General features: G+C 40.3%; 1 protein-coding gene across 3 annotated transcripts; it reads left to right on the top strand.

Moving 5' to 3' along the window:
- The first annotated feature begins 2,445 nt into the window (after nt 1-2,445).
- Nucleotides 2,446-23,478, top strand: Arpp19 (cAMP regulated phosphoprotein 19). 3 transcript variants are annotated; one of them, XM_075965253.1, is made up of 4 exons: nt 2,446-2,498; nt 2,683-2,737; nt 17,591-17,713; nt 21,730-23,478. In XM_075965253.1, the coding sequence occupies exons 2-4, from the start codon at nt 2,693-2,695 to the stop codon at nt 21,898-21,900; spliced, it is 339 nt and encodes a 112-aa protein (XP_075821368.1). In that variant the 5' UTR covers nt 2,446-2,498; nt 2,683-2,692; the 3' UTR covers nt 21,901-23,478. The 3 variants fall into 3 exon arrangements, with proteins under 3 accessions (XP_075821368.1, XP_075821369.1, XP_075821370.1); XM_075965254.1 differs by having other exon boundaries at nt 2,484-2,502; XM_075965255.1 differs by lacking the exons at nt 2,446-2,498; nt 2,683-2,737 and adding an exon at nt 17,487-17,511.
- Nucleotides 23,479-23,791: the final 313 nt, after the last annotated feature.

Raw genomic sequence — 23,791 nt, 5'->3', positions numbered from 1 at the left:
AGGCTAAAGTAAAAGGTTTGCTGCGAGTTCCAAGCCTGCTTGGGCTAGAGTGAGACCCTGTCTCAAACCATGTCAGATGTGGCACATGTAGGCAGGCAGATTTCTGTGAGTTCTGGGATAGCTAGGAATACATGAGAGGCTCTGTCTCAAAAAAAAATCGGGGTGGGGAACAAATACCAGACAGTTACTTTGTCAGTATAGAAGGATAACAAATACATGGGGGTCAAATACATGGGGTGGGGAGCAAATATCAGACCGTTACTTTGTCGGTATAGGATGACAAACACACAGTTGTTTTTTGTTGTTCTTTTTGTGCAGTTCTGGTTTTGGAGACACCTTCATGCCCTGTGAGCTGGACTTGAACTCACGCATAACTGAGGCTGGCCTTGGATTGACATTCTTCCTCTCTCTGCTTACAAAGTTCTGGGATTCTAAGTGTGCACTACATTTGATTTGTGAAGCAATCAAGCCATTCTCAAGGGATATCTTTGTCCAAGAGTTAGTCCCTTAAGCCCTTTTATCATAAACAGGCACTTGGTTGAGCGTCTATTTAAGGCTGACTAACCTTCCCTTCCTTTTTCAACAAGAATTCAGTATTATGACTCACTTTGTTTTTCAAACTTAAGTCCCAGGCAAGTCTTCCTGTGTGAGATCCTGTGCTTGTTGAGGCTTTGTTTTTCCTTGACTTTTGTTGTTGTCTTGTTTTATTTTTGAGACAGAGCCTCACACAGCCCAGGCTAGCCTCAAGGTCAAGCTGAGGATGACCTTGAACTCCTTGACCCTTCTTCCTCTACCTCCCCCACGCTAGGACTACAGGTATGCAGGTTTGCATCACCGTGTTGGGTTTTTTTAAAAAAATTATTTATTTATTTATTGTGTATACAGTATTCTGCCTACATTCATGCTTGCAGGCCAGAAGAGGGCACCAGATCCCATTACAGATGGTTGTGAGCCACCGTGTGGTTGCTCGGAATTGAACTCGGGACCTTTAGACGAGCATGCGGTGCTCTTAACCACTGAGCCATCTCTCCAACCCCCACCATGTTGGTTTTATATGGTGCTGGGAATCAAACCTGTTCCAGGCAAATGATCCATCTACTACTGAATTAAGTTCCTAGCTCTCTCTCTCTCTCTCCCCTCTCTGTATGTTGTTTTTGTGCTAGTGAGAGATTGAATGCAGGAATTTGTACATACTAAGCAAACCCTGTAGATGGAAGTTTCTGTCCCATCCAGTTCTGCAGTCATTCAGTCCCAAATAAACACACAGAGGCTTATATTAATTATAAACTGCTTGGCCTATTAGCTCAGGTCTATTATCAACTAGCTCTTACAACTTAAATTAACCCATAATTCTTATCTATGTTTAGCCATGTGGCTTGGTACCTTTTCTCAGTTTGGCATTCTCATCTTGCTTCCTCTGCATCTGGCTTATGACTGCCTCTCTGCCTTTCCTCTTTCCAGAATTCTCCTAGTATGGTGGCCCTACCTATACTTCCTGCCTGGCTACTGGCCAATCAGCATTTATTAAACCAATATGAGTGACAAATCTTTACAGTGTACAAAAGCATTATCCCACAGCAAAACCCTCTACCACTGAGGAGCTCCATACCTGCCTTTTGATATAGGGCCTCATTAAATTGCCCAGGTTGGTCTTTTATTTACTCTATAGCCTAGGCAGGCATAAATTTGACATCCTTCTGCTTCAACCTCCCAGACAGCTGGGATCACATTCCTATGCCACAGGGCCTACCTTCAGTTTTCATGGCTTCCAAATTCCACATCCAATTATTAGGACCTTTCGATTGCTCCCCATTCATTACCTTCCAATTCCTACGAGCTGAACGTACAAGGCCATTTTATTCCAAGAGTTCTGAGGCACATTTCTTTGGAACCAGATGCACCAGCAGGTATAAGATGCTTTGTAGAATGAGGAGTTGATACGAACACACAGGACTTGGCAATTAAGAAAGTCTTTCTGGAGCTCAGTGTTTTGAGCTAACTGCCGTGAAAGAACAAGGAATGGAGCTGAATTCATTCATTACTTATTTATTACGAAGGAAATACCAAGATCTGGGGAGGATCTCAGAGTGAAATATTGGCTCTATCCTTAGTGTAGCTAATGAGAGAGGGAAGGCAACATTACCAAAGAGATCATAGTTTCTGTCTAATGATACTGTGCTTATTGTGATAGCTTTGAAGAAGTTGATCTAAGAAGAAAAGATTGTGCTGAGACAAGGTGGGAGAACTGGAGAAGTAATGGTGGACAGGGTTAAGCTGAAGCAGAGCTACTGCAGATCACAGTGCAAGCAGATGGGTAAATGGGAGGTCAGAGTAGTCTGGAAAGGCCAGAGAAGGGAGGAAAGACGGTGCTACAGATAAACTACAATTCCCAGGAAGCACTGTACGCTCACGGACGGAAGTGAGGTGAGGCGCGAGCCTCAACCTTTGAGGGAAAGAGGAAGTGCTTGGGCGTCGCAGGGCCGGAGGCGCGGGGATAGGTAGGTAAGGGCGCGGCGCGGGAGTCTGGCGGGCCTGGGCTGCGGGAGTCACGGCGGGCGGGAGCCGGGCAGCCGTGTCGTCACAAGGCGACAGCCGCCAGCCCGGCGGGTAGCTGGGCAGGCAGAAGGCAGCGGGAGGCCTTGCCACCCGGTAATCAGTCCCCTCCCGGCGTCTCTTCTGCAGAAGGAGCACCATGTCCGCGGAAGTCCCCGAGGCAGCGTCGGCGGAGGAGCAGAAGGTGAGCGTGCGGCGGTGGCTCGGCGGGGCTGAGGGAAGCCGGTGTGGCGGGGTCCTTGGCCGACGGAGCCTTCCGCTGGAGGCTGCCTGCCTGGCGACACCACAGGAGGCGGTCGGCTCCCCCCGCAGCCTGGGCCCCCGGAGGCTCGGACACCGAACGCTTCTCCCTGGTGCCTCGGTGTGTCACTTGAGTATGTGAGGGAGGCAGGTCTCGGGCCCATGCCAGGGACCCAAGTTTTGTAGTGAGCTTTTTATTTGCTTAGGACGTTGGTTTCTCCCGGAAGCGCTCCGACCACTTGTAAGCTTGCAGGTAACCCCCCCCAAGCGGTGTCTCCGTTCAGGGGGCGATGCAGATCTAGATCAGGATGGTGAGCCGCGCGGCCCCCACGATCGGTGTCGGTAAAGTCCAGGTGATAATGTCTACTTCCCACGACTGCTGTGAGGCCCAGCCGAGATCATGGAAACCCGGCACAACCCGGGCTCACAAATGCTGGCTGCCGGGGTTTGCACCTGACTAGAATTCGAGAATTGGATGAGCTTTACAAATTTTCACTATTCAGGTATTTCTCGAAACATGGGGATGCTTTTGTCAGCTCATTTGTTTTCTCTGACGAAGAAAAATGAGCTAGCTTTCCGTCTAGGAATACGAGGCCTGTGTGTTTATCTGGGCTGTTGCCTGCCCATTCCATCGTAGTTGTTAATTGTTCCGAGGCCTTGCCTTCCTGGGTACGTGGAATCAGTTAACTAAGAAAGGAGAACAGTCCTTGGTCTCAGTTCTTACATTGTTTTAGGGAGAGTTCCCAACATTTTTTCTTAAAAAAAAAAATCAAACTGCGCCTTTCATCCCAGCACTCAGGCAAAAAAGCAGGCAGATGTCTGTGAGTTCCAGGCCAGCTGGAGCTACATAATGAGACCCTGTCTCAAATTAATTAATGGATGATTAATAACAAGCTGCTTTACTGTAAATGACATTTGGTCTACTGTCTAAACTTTCTTAGGGCTTATACTTAATGTTGCCATGTAGATTAGTGCTCTGTGCCCGTCCCGTATGTTCTTAAGCATGTCAACTTTTCCTGTGTAATTTCTTCCATGTGATAGTTCCGGTCTGACAGTACTTGTAAATTAACTGATGAAAAGGAAAACAAAGATAATAAAGAACACCACGTTATTTTTGGTTGTATCCTTTGCAAGAAGAAAGATTTCTTCTTTCCTCCTTCCCTTTTTCTTTCTGCAGTAGGGGGCTTCTGGGGCAGCCTAGGCAAGGAAGGGCTTTACCTCTGAGCTCTATTCCTGGGGTCCCCTTCTGCTTTTGTGAGAACAGCAAGTGAGAAGAAAAGAGAATATGTGTGTGCAGGGCAAGCACTTTACTGACCCAGCCCCTGTTGTCTTTTTGGGAGAAGAACTGGTGTTGCTCAGGCTAGCTAGAGCGCATGACCCTGAAACTATTGATCGGTTACCATGCTGGCCCTAATCTTTTAGTTTTTAGTTTTTAAACGATCTCACTAAGTTGCCCAGACAAGCCTTGAACTTGGTGATCCTCTAGGCTCAGACACCAAGTGACTCAGGTTATAAACCTGTGCCATGAGGGCCAGCTGAGTAATGAATTTTGGAAGCCAAAAAAAAAAATTAAATAAAATGCATACAGTTTAAGGATTATAGTCTGAACAGTAATCTTAAATATTACCTGTTCATATTGTAAGCTTTGATGTATTCACAATTGTTTAGGGTTTAGGAACTCAAAGCCCATCTCTATCTTGTCTTAAATATACTGAAATAAATCTTGGTTTTAATTTGATACATAATGCTGTGGGAGGTGATTTTTTTTTAATTTATTGTATGTTGGGGGTGTTTGTGTAGAGGTCAGAGAATAACCTGCAGGAGCTGGCTTTTTCCTTCTACCATGAGAACTCCAGTATTTGGGTTGTCAGCATTGGTGGCTAGAGCTCCCACCCATTGAGCCGTCCTGCTAGCCCTTGTTTAATTATTTTTCAGGCAGGGGCTCACTCTGTAGCCCTTGCTTGCCTTTGATGTGAAGTGCTCCTCTGGCTTTAAACCTCCCAAATTCAAGGATTACAATCCAGCTGCCACTACACCCAGCTAAAATAATTTTGGTTGACAGGATTTGTTAGTATGTTGCCAAAGTTTGAAGTATTGGCTTTCTAGGGTATAAATACTTTTGATTAAAATAGCCTAATATAATACCCAATATCAAGGATAATTTTAATGTTTTCTCTTTAAGATTTTTTTCTCTTTAAGCATTTTTTAAGGTCTTTGTTTCTAGCTAATGTCATTAATATAAATTAGAGGGTGTTGGGAATGTGATGTCCCTTTTTGAATTGAAGAGTGGCTGTAGATTTTAAGTGCCTGAGGCATGAACACTATCCTTAAACAAGAGGAAAATGTGCAAAGTCACTTCTGTGTTCTAGTGAGCCAAATCACCTGTTTCTTCTATTTGGAAGAACAGTTACATGACCTAAAAAGTTGATTATTGTCTCTGTTCCCATTTGACCTTTCAATTGTAGCCAAAGTATTCAGTTAAAAATACTTTTAAGGTTTTTGTTAGCTTGTTGTCTTTAAAAGTTTAGGATAGCGGGGCCCTGCAAGGAATATGACAAGGTCACTGTTTCTACCCCTGATAAATGGCACACACTCGTGTTAAGAGAAGAAATACACAGACCAATGGTTATAAAATTGAAAGCAAATTTTTTTTTAAAGAGAAGGCAATCAGATAGGCACCTATTTTTAATTAAGTTATTAATTAGATATGTGTGAGCATAAAAACACAGATATCTGCTTCTTTGTATCAGTCTTAAACAGAAACACAGCCTATCTATAAACTATTCATTATATCTGGTATTGTGCTGAAACTAAATATATTGAGAAATGGTAGCTGCTGTTAAAAAAAGTTAACTACCCCATTGGCCATGTGATGACTAAGTTCTTTTAACATAAGCTGTGGGGCCATTTAACTATTTAGAACTGAAGATAATTTTAAAATTAGTTCTAGCTCGGCATAGTGGGTCACACCTAATAATCCCAGCAGTCAGGAAACAGAAGCTGTCGAGTATAATACAGTGAGCCCATGGTGATAAAGCATAGAAACTTTAACTTTGATCCACTTTAAAAATATGAACAAAACTAAATACATAATGCTTGCCGGGTGGTGGTGGCGCACACCTTTAATCCCAGCACTCGGGAGGCAGAGGCAGGTGGATCTCTGTGAGTTCGAGACCAGCCTGGTCTACAAGAGCTAGTTCCAGGACAGGCTCCAAAGCCACAGAGAAACCCTGTCTCGAAAAACCAAAAAAAAAAAAAAAAAAAAATACATAATGCTTATGTGCGTTGTGGCTCAGGTTGGCTTTTTGTTGTTGTTGTTGTTGTTGTTATTTTGTTTCTTTAAGATGCCAGTAGCAGGTTTCTAGAGATTATTTTACTCAGGCTAGGTGAAGTAGCTTAGACTGACGAGCTGAAGTAGAGCTCCCAACTGAAATACTCTATTAAAGAACCCCTGGCCAGGCTGGAGAGGTAGTTAAGAGCACTGGCTGCTCTTCCAGAGGAACTGGTTCTATTCTCAGCACCCACATGGTGGCTCACCGGTTTCAGAGGATCTAGTGTCCTCTTCTGACCAGGGTACATGAGTAGTATACAGACATACATGCAGACAAAATACACAAACTTAAAAATAATTATTTTTTAAAAAGATACAGGCCAGGTGTGTAGCGCACACTTTAAATCCAGTACACTGGAGACAGAGGCAAGCGGGTCTCTGAGTTTAAGGCTAGCCTGGTCACATAGTGCATTCTAGAACAGCCAGAGCTATGTAGAGAGACCTTAACACCCCCCCCCATACAAATATATATATCAAGGCCTCTGGTGGTTTTGTTCATGGTGTAAAAAGAAGAGAACTGTTACATAGATTTGCAGTGAAAAACCTCCTGTTCTCTCAAGGGCTGCCTGTTGGTGGATTGGGGGTGGCCTTGCACAGTCCGGGCTGGGGGTAAGTTTATCTTCCCGACTGTCTGCCACAGGATGAAGTCCAAGCTCACCAGCTCCTTTCATCACATTCTCTTGCTTCATCTCCTCTTGCCCACCCTGTTCCATTCTCTTACTGATGCTTCCTTCATCCTTAGACAAAACCTGCTTGCCTACGTCTTTGTGTGTCTAAATCCTACATGCCTTTTCTGTAATCAGAGTTATGCTTGGTTACATGTGGCAGGAAGATGAAACTAATAGTAGTTTTAACAAGATAGAAGTTAGTTATTTTTCTCTCTTGACAAAGAAGCCCAAAAGGCTAGCCCAAGGACTGGGATAGTGGTTCTGAGGTTTTCAAAACCTTATGTCCTTTGTTGCTGCTCCACCATTCTTAGCACCTCAGTTCTTACTGCAATATGGCTGCTTCAGTTCCAGACATTTTAAGCTCATTAAACCATGAGAAAGGACACAGAGGGCAAAAACTGCGTTCTCTTCTTCATGGGAGGCTTCTTAAATCTTGCACATGACATTTATCTCTTATCGGCTGTTTGTTTTAATGTGTATGGGTGTTTTGTCTGCATGTATGTCTGTGTGTCTGTGTGCTGCTTGGTGCCCTGGAAGGTCAGAAGAGTGCATCAGATCACCTACCTGGGACTGGAGTTAGAGACCATCATGAGCCACCTTGTATATGCTGGGAGTTGAATGCAGGTCCTCTGGAAGAGCCATTGCTTTTAACCACGGAGCCATCTCTGATGTCTTCTAATGACAATACATTTTCCTGAACATCCCTAATCATATGTGTAACATGACTGTTTCCTTATATCAGTGTTTAGCAGTACATGTAAATTTGCCCCCCCAACCCCCTGTTTTTAAAAAATTCTAGTTAATTTTGATCTTGATATTTTTTGGTAGGCTTAATAGTGTTCTTTTTTTTTTATCCAGACAGATTTCTCTCTTGTTTGTCCAGTGGGGTCTTCTATCTCAGACTGGCCTTGAACTAAAAGGGTAGTCAGGATGAGTTTGAACTCCTTGCCTCGTTACTTGTACCTCCTGAGTACTGGGTTTTCAGTCATGTCCCATCTTCTGGTGCTAGGGAGGAAACCCAGAACCTTGTTAATTACACTTCCAGCTCTACCAGCTTGTTAGATTTGCTTCTGTAGTATGTGTAAGATTTGTACTTCGTAACTTAGATTCCTGAACCTATTAATTCTGTGGCATCAAATATTCTCAAGCTGATGGTAAATCTATGTTGAAAGTTTCTTGGTTTTATGGACGCAGTAGAAAGACATTGTCCTTCCGGAGACTTTTACTTACTGTCATTGAATGCCAAGCACTGGCAAATCTTAAGAATTTACAGGACAAAAGTGACTCTATAAATTGGTAACAGTAGTTGAGCCTTCCTTTGTTTGTTTGTTTTTCAAGACAGGGTTGCGAGAGCCTGGCCTGGAACTAGCTCTTGTAGACCAGTCTGGCTTCGAACTCACAGAGATTCACCGCCTCTGCCTGGTGGTATTAAAGGCTTAAAGGCGTGCGCCACCACCGCCCGGATAGTTGAACCTTCCTAACAATATCTTTAAAGGTCTGTTGGCCTTTATTAATTCATCAGTGCCTTAGTGAACATGTTGCCATATTGCTCAGCAGACAGAGAACTGATTCAAGTGCCCAGTTTTTTCTGCTGAGCTATGTAACTTAGCCACAGGCTGAAAAAAATATTTCGATAAAATTATTATCAGCTTATTAGAATATAAAATAATCATTTAACTTTTTTTTCAGTACTAAAGATTGAACCTAGGAAATATCATGCATATGTAAAGCAAGCACTGTACCACTGAGCTACATCCCCAGGCCTAATAATTTTTCAAAGGCCTTTTGCTATTGTTGGTGCTGATCTATTGAACCTGGGACCTCATGGATTTTAGATTGTGCTTTGCTACTGAACTCTAGCTCTTGAATGTTTCCAGATATGTATTCATAGCTTATGCCTTAGTAACAAAGGGTTTCTATTGTATTCTAATAGTAAAACTCACAGAAATACATGTGTTAATCTTAGTTCACGTTTACATTCGATAAGGATTAGGTTCTAAGTGTAGACTATATGAAGACAGTTATAACCATCCCACCGTTATTTGTTAAGTCACTTAGTTATATAGCTTATATAGGTGTGTGTGTGTGTGTATTATTAAAATACATAAACCTGTGACTGTAGAGGTTTCCTGTCCCAGGAGCCACTTCCAAATTACCACACAGAGACATATATTAATTGTAAATGTTCAGCTAATGGCTCAGGCATGTTACTAGTTCTTACACTTCAATTAACCCATATTTCTGTTCAGACTTTGCCACATGTCATGGCTTGTTACCTCATTTTCTACACGTCCTGCTTGCTCAGCAGCTCTGACTCCACCGTTCTTTCTCCCAGCATCCTCAGTCTGATCACCCGCCTATACTTTTTGCCTGACTCTCAGCCAATCAGCATTTTCTTAACAATGAGCATAATCCACAGCATGTAACACAAGAGGTTTTAAAGAATAAAATTTCAAAATCAGCTTTGAATTTTTAAAACTATTTTTCTTCCTGAGTTTGACATTTCTTTTTAAGCTTTTTATATTTTATTAGTGAGTGAGTGTGAGTGTGCAAGTGCCCATCTAGCACAGTATATATGGACAGAATAGAGATCAACTTGTGGGAGTCTGTTCTCTCCTACCATCCGGGACCCAGGGATTAAACTGAGGTCATTAAGCTTGGTGACAAGTGGTCCTTTACTTTTGTGGGGGCTTTTTGAGTTCTTTGGTTGGTTGGGGTTTGTTGTTATTGTTGTTTGACTGACTTTTTTTTTTTAAAGACAGAGTTTCTCTGTTTATCCCTGTCCATTCAGGCTGACCTTGAACTCTTAGAGAGTCTTCTGCTTCTGTCTCCTGAGTGGCGTGATTAAAGGCTTCCTTTACTATTTTGTTTGTTTGTTTGTTTTTTAAGACTTGGTTTTATATATTGCATCCTGGCTTGAAACTCCTGATTCTCTTGCCTTCACTTTGTACATGCTAGGGTTACATATGCCCAGTTTTTAAGCTTTTGCTTAACAGTCTCATTTTGTATCCCCAGCTGGCCTGGAAATCTCTAGAATGTCCAAGCTGTCCTCAAGCTTGTAATCTTGCCTAGAAGTTTGAGGCTGCTTGGCTCTTACTAGTTTCTTTGCTTATTGCCCTTTTCCTGACCCCTGCTGCGGATTAAACTCAGGTCTTAATACTACCCAAGCAACTGCTCTGCCGTTGAATTAAGGGTACACATGTATACAGTCTTTGTGTGACTTCCTTTTGTTTTGTATTGAGGAAGGTATCACTAGCCAGGCAGTCCCCGAACTCGCCATAAATTTCCACAAATCCTTGAATACTAGGAATGTTAGCATACGTAATCAGACCTGATCAGTCCGCCCTCCCTCCCTTCCTTCCTTCCTTCCTTCCTTCCTTCCTTCCTTCCTTCCTTCCTTCCTTCCTTCCTTCCTTCCTTCCTTCCTTCCTTCCTTCCTCTCTTATCAGGGCTTCATGAGATGGCTTAGAGTGTTAAGGTTCTTGCCTTTAAGCCTGATAACTTTAGTTTGATCTCCAGATCTTATGTGGTGGAATAAGAGAACCGACTCCTGCAAGTTATCCTTTGACTTCCACACTTCTGTTGTGGTGATATGCAGATGCCCCCCCACAACATACATACATAAATACATACATACATGTAAAAGAAATTATTGGGATCTTTTTTGTAAAACCAAGTACTTGTAAGATAAATAAATGTTTAAGTAAATGCTGTCAGCTTTAGGATGGGGCACAATGAGCTCTCAGTAAGTTTTTCCAGGCTGACATTGAACTCATACTCAAGTGATTCTGCCAGCACACTCAGCTAATGGTGAACTAGCTGCCTCGTTCATAAATGTGCTGATTTCAAGCCTTTTTTTTCCATAAGTTGATAACTGCTCACACTGATTAACATAGGAAAGACCAGAGTTCCTAGGGTCTGACTAGAAATTATCCTTTGTAGCAACAAAGTCCACAGTAACCTGAATGACTTCTCTGTTCCTGACATTGCTCATAGTTGAAACAGCAGAAATCATCACAGAAATCATCAAAACCTTGCTGCCATGCCAGTCTCCTCCAAGGGGGAAATTCCAGACCCCAGGCTTTCATTCCTCGGGTAAAACAGCTCTGTTGCTGCTGGGTGGTGGTGGCACCTTTAATCCCAGAGGCAGGTGCAGGCGAATCTCTGTTAGTTAGAGGCCAGCCTAGTCTACCAGAGCTAGTTCAAGGACAGCTAGGACTGTTAAACAGAGAAACCCTGTCTCTGTTTAACAGAGGGAGGGAGGGAGGGAGGGAGGGAGGGAGGGAGGGAGGGAGGGAGAGAGAGAGAGAGAGAGAGAGAGAGAGAGAGAGAGAGAGGAGAGGAGAAAAAGGAAAAAACCCAAACAACCAGAACTGTTTCTGGGTGGGCCTCTAGTGCCAATTAGGTTTCCTTCCTTCAAAGGATAAAACAACACTGACTATCTTCGATCCCTGTTGTGGTGCTGGGACCTACTTGCACCATCAGGCACCTGTGTTCATTTTATACAACACACAGGCTTGTACCTTCTCATCGTAGGGTACCAGTAAGTAGCACTTGCCATCCCATGCCGCCATGGGAACTGCACAGAGAGCAGGGTGTCTGTATTTGTGGGGTTTTTGGTTTATTTTAAGCTCTCTCTCTCTCTCTCTCTCTCTCTCTCTCTCTCTCTCTCTCTCTCTCTCTCTCTTCTTGTGTATACAGTGTTCTGCCTGCATGTATTCCTGCAGGCCAGAAGAGGGCACCAGATCTCATTACAGATTTTTGTGAGCCACAGCGTGTTTTCCGTCTTCTGGAAAAACAGGCAGTGCTCTTAAATGCTGAGCCATCTCTCCAGCCTGTTTTGTTTGTTTGTTTTGAGGCAGAGTTTCTTTGTGTAGCCCTGGCTATCCTGGAACTAACTCTATAGTTCAGGCTAGCCTCGAACTCGAGATCCACCTTCTCCTAAGATTAAAGGCATGCCACTCACCACCTGGCTGTCCTATATATTTCTAATAATACTTTTAGTATCTATGTTACTCAATATAGGTGCACTAGCATTCGATTAGGGCTTGTTTAATATGTTATTTCCCCTGTTTATTTTCTACCTGTCATTTTTAAATTTTACTTGGTAAGTGACTAGTTTTTGTTGTTGTTTCTTACTCTGTGTCTGAATTTTTATCTGTTCATTTATTTGTTTATTTTTGGCATTTTGAACAGGCGGTCCTGGAACTTGCTATGTTAACCATGCTTATAGACTTGGTGGCAATCCTTTTGGTTCTGTCTCTCGAATACTAGGATTACAGGCATGACTGTCTCTCTTGGCTTCCAGCTACAGATTTAAATGGACAGGTCCATCAGTCCTTTTATGGTTATTGTGATCATTGACATTTTCAGTGTTTTTGTTTGTTTGCTTGTTTTTATTTTTCATCTCACCTTTTTTCGTTTTGAACAAATCATGTTTACTTTGTCCCTTTGTTATTATGGTGCTATGTGGGTAATATCTAGTCCCGTTAATATTTTATTAACTTTCCCCATTGATTTTCTTTTCTTCACTACTAAACTACCAATTTGGAAATGTTATGCTTTAGTTTTGTTTAGTTAGCCCCATTTAAAACTTTATTATGCAAGCCAGGTGGTGATGGCACATGCCTTTAATTCCAACACTCAGGATGTAGAGGCAGGCAGATCTCTATGAGTTTAAGGGCAGCCTGATCTATAGCACAAGTGCCAGGACAGCTACACAGAGAGACCCGTCCCGAAAACAATAAAAGATCACATATGTATTAATTTATTTTCTCATGGCTCTGACTCAATATCTGATAAAAAGTCGATTAAAGGAAGGGTTTACTTTTGCTCAGAGGTTGAGGATATACTCCATGATGGCTAGGAATGTATGGTAGCATGAGCCAATGCAGCTATAGCCAGGAAGCAGAGATGGATATTGGTGTTCATCTTTCTCTTTCTCCCATTATCCTCTTCTCATATTTTGTGTGTGTGTGCGCGCACACACGCGCGTGTGTAAACGTGTGTAAGTGCATATATGAAGTCCAGAAGAGGACATCACATTTTTTGGAGCTGGAGTGACAAATGTTTGTACAATGTGTGCCTTATTACATAGGTGTTAGGATACAAACTCCAGTCCTTGTGATGGTATGTGATTGTATAACTTCTCTTAAACCATTGAGCCATCTCTTTAGTCCACTTCCTTTTTAAAATTCAGTCTAGTGCCCCAGCCTATAAAATGATATTGACAACATCTAGGGTAGATCTTGCTACCTAATTAACCATCTATAAACTCCCTTACAGATATACCTAGAGATTATGGTTCCTATCATGTTTTGACAGTCAGTATAAACCCATCACGACTTCCACATTACAACATGTAAATTAAAAACACTATCCTGATGTATGTTTTTCTTTTTTGTCTCATTTTGTTTTTGCGGCACTTGGAATTGAATCCAGGGCCCTGCCCATTCTTGGCAAGTGCTCTGTACTGAGCCACACCCCAGCCCTTTGTTGCCTACCTCCTTTCCTCTCAGATGCAGGAAATTGTGAGTCTAGGGCCTCTGTGCTCTCTGACGCGGGCGACATCCCTGACCCTGAATCTCTCCCTTTATCCCCTCCTGCAAAAGACATCTAGGGTATAAATATTTGATGCATATGTAACCTATTTTTTTGTTTGTTTTATATTTCATTCTCTTTATCTCAAATCTTTTTCTCCCTTCTTCAGTTTGTTTTCTTTCTTAGCTCAATTAAATGTTCTAGAATGTCTTTGATGTTCATAGCAAATTCAGTCTGCTTCCATTTTTAGCATAACTACAGGTATAAATTATTCCACTTGACTTTTATTAAGCATCGTATGGAGAGGACAAGAACAAAAGCTACTTGACATAGTTCAAACATAAAGGAAATGGTTTGGGGTGCTAGATTACAAATTCTTGAAAGGGTTGGAAGGACAGAGGGAGAAATAAAGAGATGTTTCCAGAGGCAGAGATTGAAGAATGTCTCTGACTGTAGGAGTAAGTCCTGTTTGGAGCCTGCCATCTTCTACCCCACTGCCATGTAGCTGCTACAAGACCCCTTGATTATCTGTGAATACCCCACTGGAGGAACTCACAGGGGCCTGCTGCTCTGTAGCAGCATGATCAAGAGAAGAATGGGTTCTTTTCTCCCACACTTTTTTTTTAATCTGTTGTAGCTACCATTGCTACCTCATTGGAATACAGTTTGGAAAATGTAGTTTTAGCTTTCTATTTGTACTGTTTGGGGAAGCATGTAGAGCAGAGCAATAGTGGCTAAATGCCAGTAGCCACAGCACCCCACCCCCACACGTTTATATCGATATAAGCAAATCGATAGCTGTGTTAGAATGTTAGTGAAAGTCCAGCAACTTGGAGTTATTTAATGTAAGGTCCTAAAACTTCTGCAGTAGATTAAGAATGGTTTTGTATGGTTCATGAAAAGTATTGTGGAAGTCTTGATAGTGCTTCACTTTGTTTTAAAGTGTAGTTTAGGTCTGTCTTTTCATATCTTTCCTTCTCTTATTGAATACAGAAAGTTTGACTTCATATAGGAAATTGTACTAGCAGCACTTATTGATAATGTGTTACGTATTGGCAAGGACATTCAAGAATTAGATTCCCCTCTTCCTCCACCCTTCACTTCCTCTCACCTCTGTCTTCTCTCCCTGTCGTCCTCTCCTTGTTTTGAGATGAGGTCTCATTGGTCTCAAACTTTTTTTTTTTTTTTTTTTTTTTTTTTTGGGTTTTTCGAGACAGGGTTTCTCTGTGGCTTTGGAGCCTGTCCTGGAACTAGCTCTGTAGACCAGGCTGGTCTCGAACTCACAGAGATCCACCTACCTCTGCCTCCCGAGTGCTGGGATTAAAGGCGTGCGCCACCATCGCCCGGCGGTCTCAAACTTTTTTAAAAAAATATTTATTTATTTATTATGTATACAGTATACAATATTCTGTTTGTGTATATGTCTGCAGACCAGAAGAGGGCAGCAGACCTCATTACAGATGGTTGTGAGCCACCATGTGGTTGCCGGGAATTGAACTCATGACCTTTGGAAGAGCAGGCAATGCTCTTAACCACTGAGCCATCTCTCCAGCCCCTGGTCTCAAACTTTTGAGGTCCTAGGTTCAAGTAGTTATCAAAAGAAGTGGGTTTGGGGTGTGTGTGTGTGTGTGTGTGTGTGTGTGTGTGAGAGAGAGAGAGAGAGAGAGAGAGAGAAAGAGAGAGAGAGAGAGAGAGAGAGAGAGAGAGAGAGAGAGAGAGTGTCTCTGTGTGGATGTGCCTCTGGAACTGGATATGTAGACCACCAGCCTAGCCTCATTTTTTTCTTGTGTGAGCATGAGTGTGGGTGCATGTGTGCTACAATATACACGTGAAGGTCAGAAGGCAACTCTCAGGACCTGGTTCTCACCAACCACCATCAGAGACAGATTAAACTCAGATTGCCAAGTTTATGTGGCAAGCTTCTTTAGCTGCTGTGTAATCTTTTTGGCCCAAGAAAATCTGATTCTGTGACAGGAAGGTTTGAAAGTTCTGGGACTAAAGGGCAGCAGTTGCCTTTGGCTCCTTTTCAATAGCAATATTTAAAATGGGCTAACTGGACAGGGAAGCCCAAGAGTAATAGGTTCTCGCATCCAGTTTTGCTTTGAAATTGCAGTTCTGAGAATGCCAGTGGATCGCAGTAGATTTGTGTAGTGAAGGGTGAGCAGCCAGCCACTAGATGTCGCTAAGGCTCTAGCACACCTTGCATTAAACTGCATACCTTATTTTTGTCTTAGCGTCTCCAGCTTTACATAAGTGCAGTATCTTCATATCTTTACCTAGTTAGGTTCTACACTTTATGAGACAGAAATCATGCATAAAATTAGGAACTACCCCAACCCTCAGGAAGCAGAGGCTGGTAGATTTCTTTGAGTTCAAGGCCAGCTTGGTCTGCATAGTTCCAGAACAGCCAGAGCTACAGAATGAAACCCTGTCTCAAAGACAGACATAAAACTCCTTAACGAATGATGGTATTGCAGTTAATTTTTGTTTTTACTTGAGCATACAACTAGACTTGCATACCAGCTGAAGTAGTGGGCTTATGAAGGCTTAGCTTTTAAATGTGACAGTAATAAACAGCATGTTGATATGCTTACGCACTGAGAGTTACCCAGGGTTTGTATTGTATACCTCACATTTGAACTTTTGAACATACCATTTTTAAATGTAAGGACTGGAAAAATCATTATTTAGACTCTTACCTGTGCTGAATACACAGATAAATTTTCTATGAAGCATATGTGTGAATGGCTACAGTAAGAGATTGGAAGTCAACATAGTATATGAAACTGCAGCCTAGAAGATAAAAGTAGGACATCTGAAACAGAAAAGGCAGGTTTATGTAAAGAGATTAGAAAACAAAGGGTATCTGCCATTAGCACCTTTTCCCTCAAAATAATCTAAGACATAAACGAGGTGCATAAAGGAGTTGTTGAGGGCCACGTGTTGGTAATACAAAAGGGAATAGAATATGTATAAATGTGATTTTGAGGAAAATCTAAAAAACAAAAAATACATGAGATTGAAAGGTTCCTAAGTAAGTTATTTACTTGCTATGTAAGAACAGTTGGCTTGACATTTATAGATTTAACATTTCGGCTATTTTTACTTCACAAATAACCTTAGAGATTCAAAATGAGCCGAAGTGAGGTTTTGCCATTCAGAATGAGTCTGATAGCTAAAATTGCCCTTGCCAGCTGCCCAATCTCCCATAATAGGAAGCCTGTGATTTTCTTGATTTATTGTTTTTGACATGATATGATGAATAAATTCTTTTCTGTAAAGATAGCATTTTGAAGAATGTGGGCTAAATCAAGATAGGTTTTGAGAAAATTATCTTCAGACAGTGACAGGACCAGAGGTATAACCGAGTGCCCCCAAATTTAATCCTTAGCCCAGGAGGGGAAATTTAATGACTTTTTTTTTTTTGGTTTTTCGAGACAGGGTTTCTCTGTGGTTTTGGAGCCTGTCCTGGAACTAGCTCTTGTAGACCAGGCTGGTCTCGAACTCACAGAGATCCGCCTGCCTCTGCCTCCCAAGTGCTGGGATTATAATGACAGTCTTTTTAGAAAGTACTTTGATACCTAAAAATATGTGGTCTCTTTGACATGAATGGAATTTGCCTTTTGTTGGTAGGAAATAGGGACTCACCGTAGGCTGGCCTTGAACTTTATACAGTCTTCCTGCCTCAGACTCTTGGGTACTGTGATTAAAGGCACAATCTCTCACGTTCAGCCAGATGTGAGGATTAGTGAACACATTCCTCTCCTTTACAGACTTCAAGGTCTTTTGAATTCATTTAGTTAGGAAAAAACATGCTGGTGTTTGGGCAGCTATTAATGTCTAGTAAAGAGTCTTAGGAGTTTAAAATTCTACATGATTTTGAATAAATAGGAAATCAGAAAGGCCTTAGATTGTGGTGGTATTAAGAAGATTCTGTAAATATAGACAGAGAGCTGAAGAGTCCATAGAAGGAGACTAACTAGAAATGTATTATACATGACTGAAAGTGACTGCAAGCCTTGAGAGCTGAGCTGTCTCGGTATTTTTATCCAGTGTGTGGGGTGTTGTACATGCATCACAGCTATAATAGAGCTGTCACATGGGACATTCGAGAAGGAAGAGAGAGGCGCTTAGAAGGTTCCTCTGCTTGGTCTTAGTCAGAGGCAGTCAACAACAAAAGTCAGAATCCAGATATTAAAAGGTGAATTATTTTCAAATCTGAGTTTTAATAGAAATAATTTACTTGAAATTATTTCAGGAAATGGAAGATAAAGTAACTAGTCCAGAGAAAGCTGAAGAAGCAAAATTAAAAGCAAGGTACCCACACTTGGGACAAAAGCCTGGCGGGTCCGATTTCTTAAGGAAGCGATTGCAGAAAGGGGTAAGTTGTTGAGTAATGTCTTCCCTCATGGGGAAATGAGCTCAATGTGCTGACAGGCTGTGAGGTGAATGTCTGCATTTTTATCTCCGTATTTCAGGTGCGTGTGTCTGTCTTTGTCAATATTTTACATGCCTCATACCACGAATATGTATGAAAAGAATCACTTATAATGTTTTAAATTATAAGTATTTCAAGTATGTAGCATAGTACAGATGATAATGTAAGAGAAGTCCTGTAACCACCACCTTCATTTACTATTGATATATTGTCACCTTTGTAAGAAACTAATTGTAGGCATAATTCAAACCTACCCTGTATTTTCTCTATGACCCTTCTCCCTCTTCTCTTCAGAAGGAACCGATGTCTAGAAACTGGCATTTTTACCCTACCATCCTTACTAAAGCTTACCTATTAGAAAACAAGCCCCACATAACATCCAGAGGCTTACGATCCTTTATAAAATCATCTAATTTGCTTCATAGTTTCTTTAATCCAATTTGCACATTATAATCTTAGTAGTTCAAATTAATGAAAATATTTCATTATCTCTTAGCGTTGAGATCGTAGTGCTACTCGTTTGTTTCTAATTTTCTCTCAGCTCCTTCCTTCTGCTTGAAAAAAACTAGAAAATTAGGATTAAAGCACATTTGAATTCTTTATTATATGAGGATCAGAGAATGAATGATGAAGTATATGTGGAAGACAATTATTGTAGAAGATGCTAGATTTTTATATTTCTTTTTAAGGAAATACCTTAAGTGTATTGGTATCCACTGCTTATATATAAAAAACAAGTCTGTATGTGTGCACCATAGTTATATATGAACTATTTTCTCAACTCTGAACTCCAAAAGTGATTTTTAAAGATACCAACAAATGTGTTTTTAAACTTGTGAAATGAAAGGATTCACATCTTTCAAATAATATATAGACAATTATGTTAAATATAGAAAATGTAAATTTTCTGTACCATAAAACAGAATCTAGTAGGGAAATTAATCCAAATATCGGAACCTTAAAAAACATTAACATGACTCTAAATAAAGGAATTTAACAGAGGAAATAATGACTGTTTACATGCATGATAGAAATCGTACTAACTTCAGCCAAAGTGGGAAAATACTTAGAATAATTCCTGCTGCTGAGTTTGAAATTAAATGTAACTAATAGATAACTTGTTTTGTATAAACATTAAAATCATTACTCTTAATTTTCAAAGTGTTTTATGGGAGATTTATGGAAGTATTTACATTGACTGATCTCTTATAAATTAATTTTAGAGTATAATTCAGTATGAGAAAAATATCTTCAAATTTGAAGCTTTTTTTTCCCCTCTTAAAGCTTTTACTATAATTAGAAGCAGGCTTATTGTTCATCATCAGAGAAATACTAAGTTATAATCAGTCAACAAAATAGAATATGTGGTTATATAAAATCATGATTGTAAAAATCATGTAGCAGGTAAATAGAAATCTCACAGTGAGAACTGCATTCATTAGGAATCTAGCTGTGCAAAATGTTCATGTACTGTCTGCTTTCAGTACTGTACGATTAGGTATATTTTCAGCTATGACATAATCATGTATAATCCTGGGCATCAAATTCATGTTTGCACTTGACTGGTTATTAGTATTAGTTAAGAGATGGTTTCTCCACAGCAGAATTAATATATCTTTTTTTTCTTTTTTTATTGAGCTATATATTTTTCTCTGCTTCCCCTCCCTTCCTCCCTCCTCCCCTTCTACCCTGTTCCATGATCCCCACGCTCCAGATTTACTTAGGAGATCTTGCCTTTTTCTACTTCCCATGTAGATTAGATTCTGTATGTCTCTCTTAATGAATTAATGTATCTTAAAGTTGGTATTGTAGATGTAAACAGTTGGAAATGAAGTAAATGCCACTTGAATCAAATAATTCTATATAATTTGAAATGTGAATGTTTGAGTCTGTATTTTCTCAAACTATCAATGGAATAAGCTTTTTGTGCTTTGAATCAAATAATTCTGTAGAATTTGGAATGTGAATGTTTGAATGGTTCTGTATTTTCTCAGACTGTCAATGAAGTAAGCTTTTTTGTTGTTGCTGTTGTTTTAGAATTTTTTTTAAAGTCTGAGTCACAAAGTTCTAGATTTCAATTTTCTTCTGCCATGATAGTTAACAAGCTAAGAGACTTTGTTTCTTCATTATTTGAGAGAGTTAAATTGCATTTAATTACCATATCAGATCTTTTTTCTGTATTATTATACAGATCTATTTCTGTATTATTGGTGGTATTATGAAGTTAAGTGTTATATAATATTCCCATTGCACTTTTAACAGTAATACTGTGTACATGATGAATTATAGCCCATCAGAGTGGGTAAGGATCTGAACAGTCTAGCGCATGATTTTCTGTATTTGTAAGGTTTGTAAAGTACCAAGACTGAGGACCCAGTTCTAATAAACATGACTTTAAAGTTTGTTATGTTAGGTAATCACATACATAGTGTCAGTGCTGCTCAATTTTAGTGGGAAATTAGGCATGGTGGAATGTATGTGATGTCAGTACTTGAGAGTTCAGGCATCCTGGGCTACAAGAGGCATTTTCTCGATTGAATGAATGAATGAATGAATGAATGAATGAATGAATGAATGAATGAATGAATATGAAGAGAGGCTTTTGTAAGATTGCCTTCCATATGATCTAAAGTATATTTTATTTGGTTTTTAAGGAGTTTGTATTACTTGAGATAGGGTCTTAGTATAGCTCACACTAGCCTGGAGCTTACTGAGTAGCTCAAGCTGACTTCAGACTCGCTCTCATATTCCTGCTGCACAAAGACTCCATATTGAGGATTGTGTATTCTCTTCAGCAGAGCATCCCAATATGCAATTAAATGAGATCCTTTTATGATTAATATTTTTAGTATAAAACAGTTCTAGTTAGAAACTGAGTTCATTAAACTGGAGGAAATTTTATGGTGCTTAGGCATGCAAGATGAGAAAGGATAAAGAATCTTGCTGCCGAGCCTGTCAACCTTAGTTCAGTCCCCATGATTCACAAGGTGGAATGAGAGAACCAGCTGTGAAAATTGTCCTCTGACCTCCACATAGACTCTCTTGACACACATACCCAGTAAATAAGTAAATATAATTATTTATTTTAGTTTGTAGTGTTCAGTTTCTTACTTTGTAATTAAGTAACACACATAAGAAATTTACCAGACTGCTTTGTTGTCCATATGCCAGCAGTGCTCCATTTTCCTTCTTAAGACAGGGTTTCACATAGTTGAAGCAAGCTTTGAGCATCTGTCTTCCTGTCTTCACATCCCGAATGCAGAGATTCCAGGTCTGCCACACATACTTAGCTAGAAGCAGCTTCTTGATTTGGGGGCATTAGAATTCTACACTCATTTTAAAGCATCATACAAAAATGATACTGCAGCAACCTCAGACATAACCTTGCCTGCATCTCACTGATAACTGCTCCATATAAAACTTGTACAGTGCTATCCAAAAAGTAGTTTCTGTTCATAGATCCATTGGCCATAGCACAGATCTGGCTTATCAAAAAGGAGCCAGCTAATAAGACCTGCTTCCTAGGCCATTCAGTAGCCTTATGCTAACTGTGAGTCTCAGCTACTTCATTTTAGGGACTCTAAAGTCTGAGAAATTTTTTTCTGCTCATTATTTATCCAAGCCATCATTTCATCATTTTATTATTTCATTTTGCCAAACCCAGACTTTAATGACCAAACCTTATTTTTGATTGTAAAAGTTGTTATGATGGTTGATTTTAATTGACCATTTTTTATCTCTCATTAGCTCTTGAACATTAGTTTATATATAGCAGACATTCAGTAGAAATGGATATAAGCCAGACAGACCTCAAGCAAATTCCCCTGGTTGTCCTTAAGCTATCATTAGTTCTATCATGGTGTGAGAGGCCTATGGTTTCTTCATTTTTCCATCCAAATCAATCCAATGGTATGAAGAACTTTTAAACTCTAATCTAATTTTTTGTTTTTTGTTTGCAGCAAAAGTATTTTGATTCTGGGGATTACAACATGGCGAAAGCAAAGATGAAGAACAAGCAGCTTCCTGCTGCAGCCCCGGATAAGACAGAGGTCACTGGTGACCACATTCCCACTCCACAGGACCTTCCTCAGCGGAAACCATCCCTGGTTGCTAGCAAGCTGGCTGGCTGATTAAAAGAGCTGAACTGCATGAGTCTTCTAATGTCCTTTATTTCTCCTTACTATGTTCCTTCCCCACTTTCTGTTTCCTTTCACTCACTCTGTCATTCGAGACTGACAGCTTTGCAGATAGTGGTAGTGTGTGCTGCTGTCGTAAGGGAGCATACATATGTAGAGGTTTTGGTTAGTTTACAGTGCACTGATGCAAAGGACATGTAACAGCAACTTAAGTAATTGACGTTATAATAATTGTACATATTACCTAGCTGGTGTAGGGCTGGCTCCAACAAGTAGCAAGCAAGTTTTACAGCTTTAATGTTCTGGCTTTCCTTACTTCCTCGTAATTACAGCTTTGTATGTTACTCTTATTTAATAGAACCTCTGTTGTATTGATTTCTTCTGTATTTTCCTTTTGAATTTTGTAAGACAGAAGTTTAAGACCACAAGTTGGAAGACAAGTCACATAATTCAAACACAAGTAAATGGGCTGCAAAAGATTTGAATAACTGCTTGGACTTGACGGCCTTAAACCTGCTGTTTCAGCTTTAACAAGAGCATCTTACCTGGGCGATATTTGCCCGTTCTGGTGTGACTTGTGTGACTCCAGTGCTTACCAGCTGTCATTGAAGCTAGTGCTCTTCCTCGGTTCTGCAGTCTTGAGACAGCTTTCTTTGTTGAAGACGTGAATGGGTGTGCATGTGCACTGACTATTGCATTCACTTTTGTGCCATTTTTGTAAATACAATAGTTTTGCACAACCTTTTACAAATGTCTGTATTAATTTCACCATATTAGAAAGTAGATAATGTGCCAACCAGAAGCACAAGACTTCCTACACAAATCTGCCCACCATTACTGCTTTTGTATAAGAATAGTTTACAATCTTGAGCTTATTAGAATACCAAACTAAAATCTACTCACCCTGATACAGAATTAAGCATTTTTAGTTGTTACTAATATTCATGAATTTCAGTGGCCTTGTACAAATATGATATGTTGCTTAGGCATATCTTTTGTTCTATGCAGAACATTTCATTTTGACTCTTACAAAAAATTGCAATTCATATAATTTATATAAACTTTCTTAATGTAGAAACTTTTACTTCCACACTCAACTTTGGGGGATACTAAAGTTAAAGGCTTGCATTCTCTGCCTTCTGTGTTCTTCTCAACCCCCATCTTCTCTCTTTTGCTTCTGTGACTTGTGTTGGGCCGTTCCATTTATATGAGAACATACATATCTATATCTTGTCTTTACTTTTTAAACTTGCTTAAATAAAAGGACTTTTGTGAGGGTTTTTTTGTTATGCTGAGGATCAAACCACTGTCTTACATGTGCTTAGCAAGCACTGTACTATGGAACTACACTCTTATCCCTAAGGGAACTTTATAATGAAGCAAGTAGTTGAAAAGATTGGTCTAGGAAACTGTCAGGATTAGCTGAATTCTGGTAAATAATTTTAAGTAATTAGAATGAACTAGGAGAATTTGGGCTTCTAACAATTACAGTGATTTATGTAGTAGGTAAAACATATTAAAATTAGGTTTCTCTTATACATGTCATTTTAATAAAATATCACTTTACTTTTACCTGTGGTTTATGTGTTAGTGAAAACATTAGCACACTTTATTGGGACACATTTACTGTTCTCTTACAGCTCTTCCCTCGGGGTGTTGGGGAGGCATATTGAGCTGCAGCAGCCTGAGCTGATACTATTCTTTCTCTTCATCTTGGGCTGGGATGAGACCTACCCCACTATGGGAATCCAGGCATCATTTGTATTGTGGCTACATTTATGTACCCGCTTTCCTGTGGTTCCACACTAGTGATTAGTCCTCCACTCGATCTGAAGGGCAGAAAAGCAACACACTCCAGACTCCATATTGGTAATTTTACAGCTCA

Source organism: Microtus pennsylvanicus, chromosome 3, assembly GCF_037038515.1.
Source record: "Microtus pennsylvanicus isolate mMicPen1 chromosome 3, mMicPen1.hap1, whole genome shotgun sequence".
Lineage (NCBI taxonomy): Eukaryota > Metazoa > Chordata > Mammalia > Rodentia > Cricetidae > Microtus > Microtus pennsylvanicus.
Note: the sequence above shows the minus strand (reverse complement) of the source record. Positions and strands in the feature narration are given on the sequence as shown.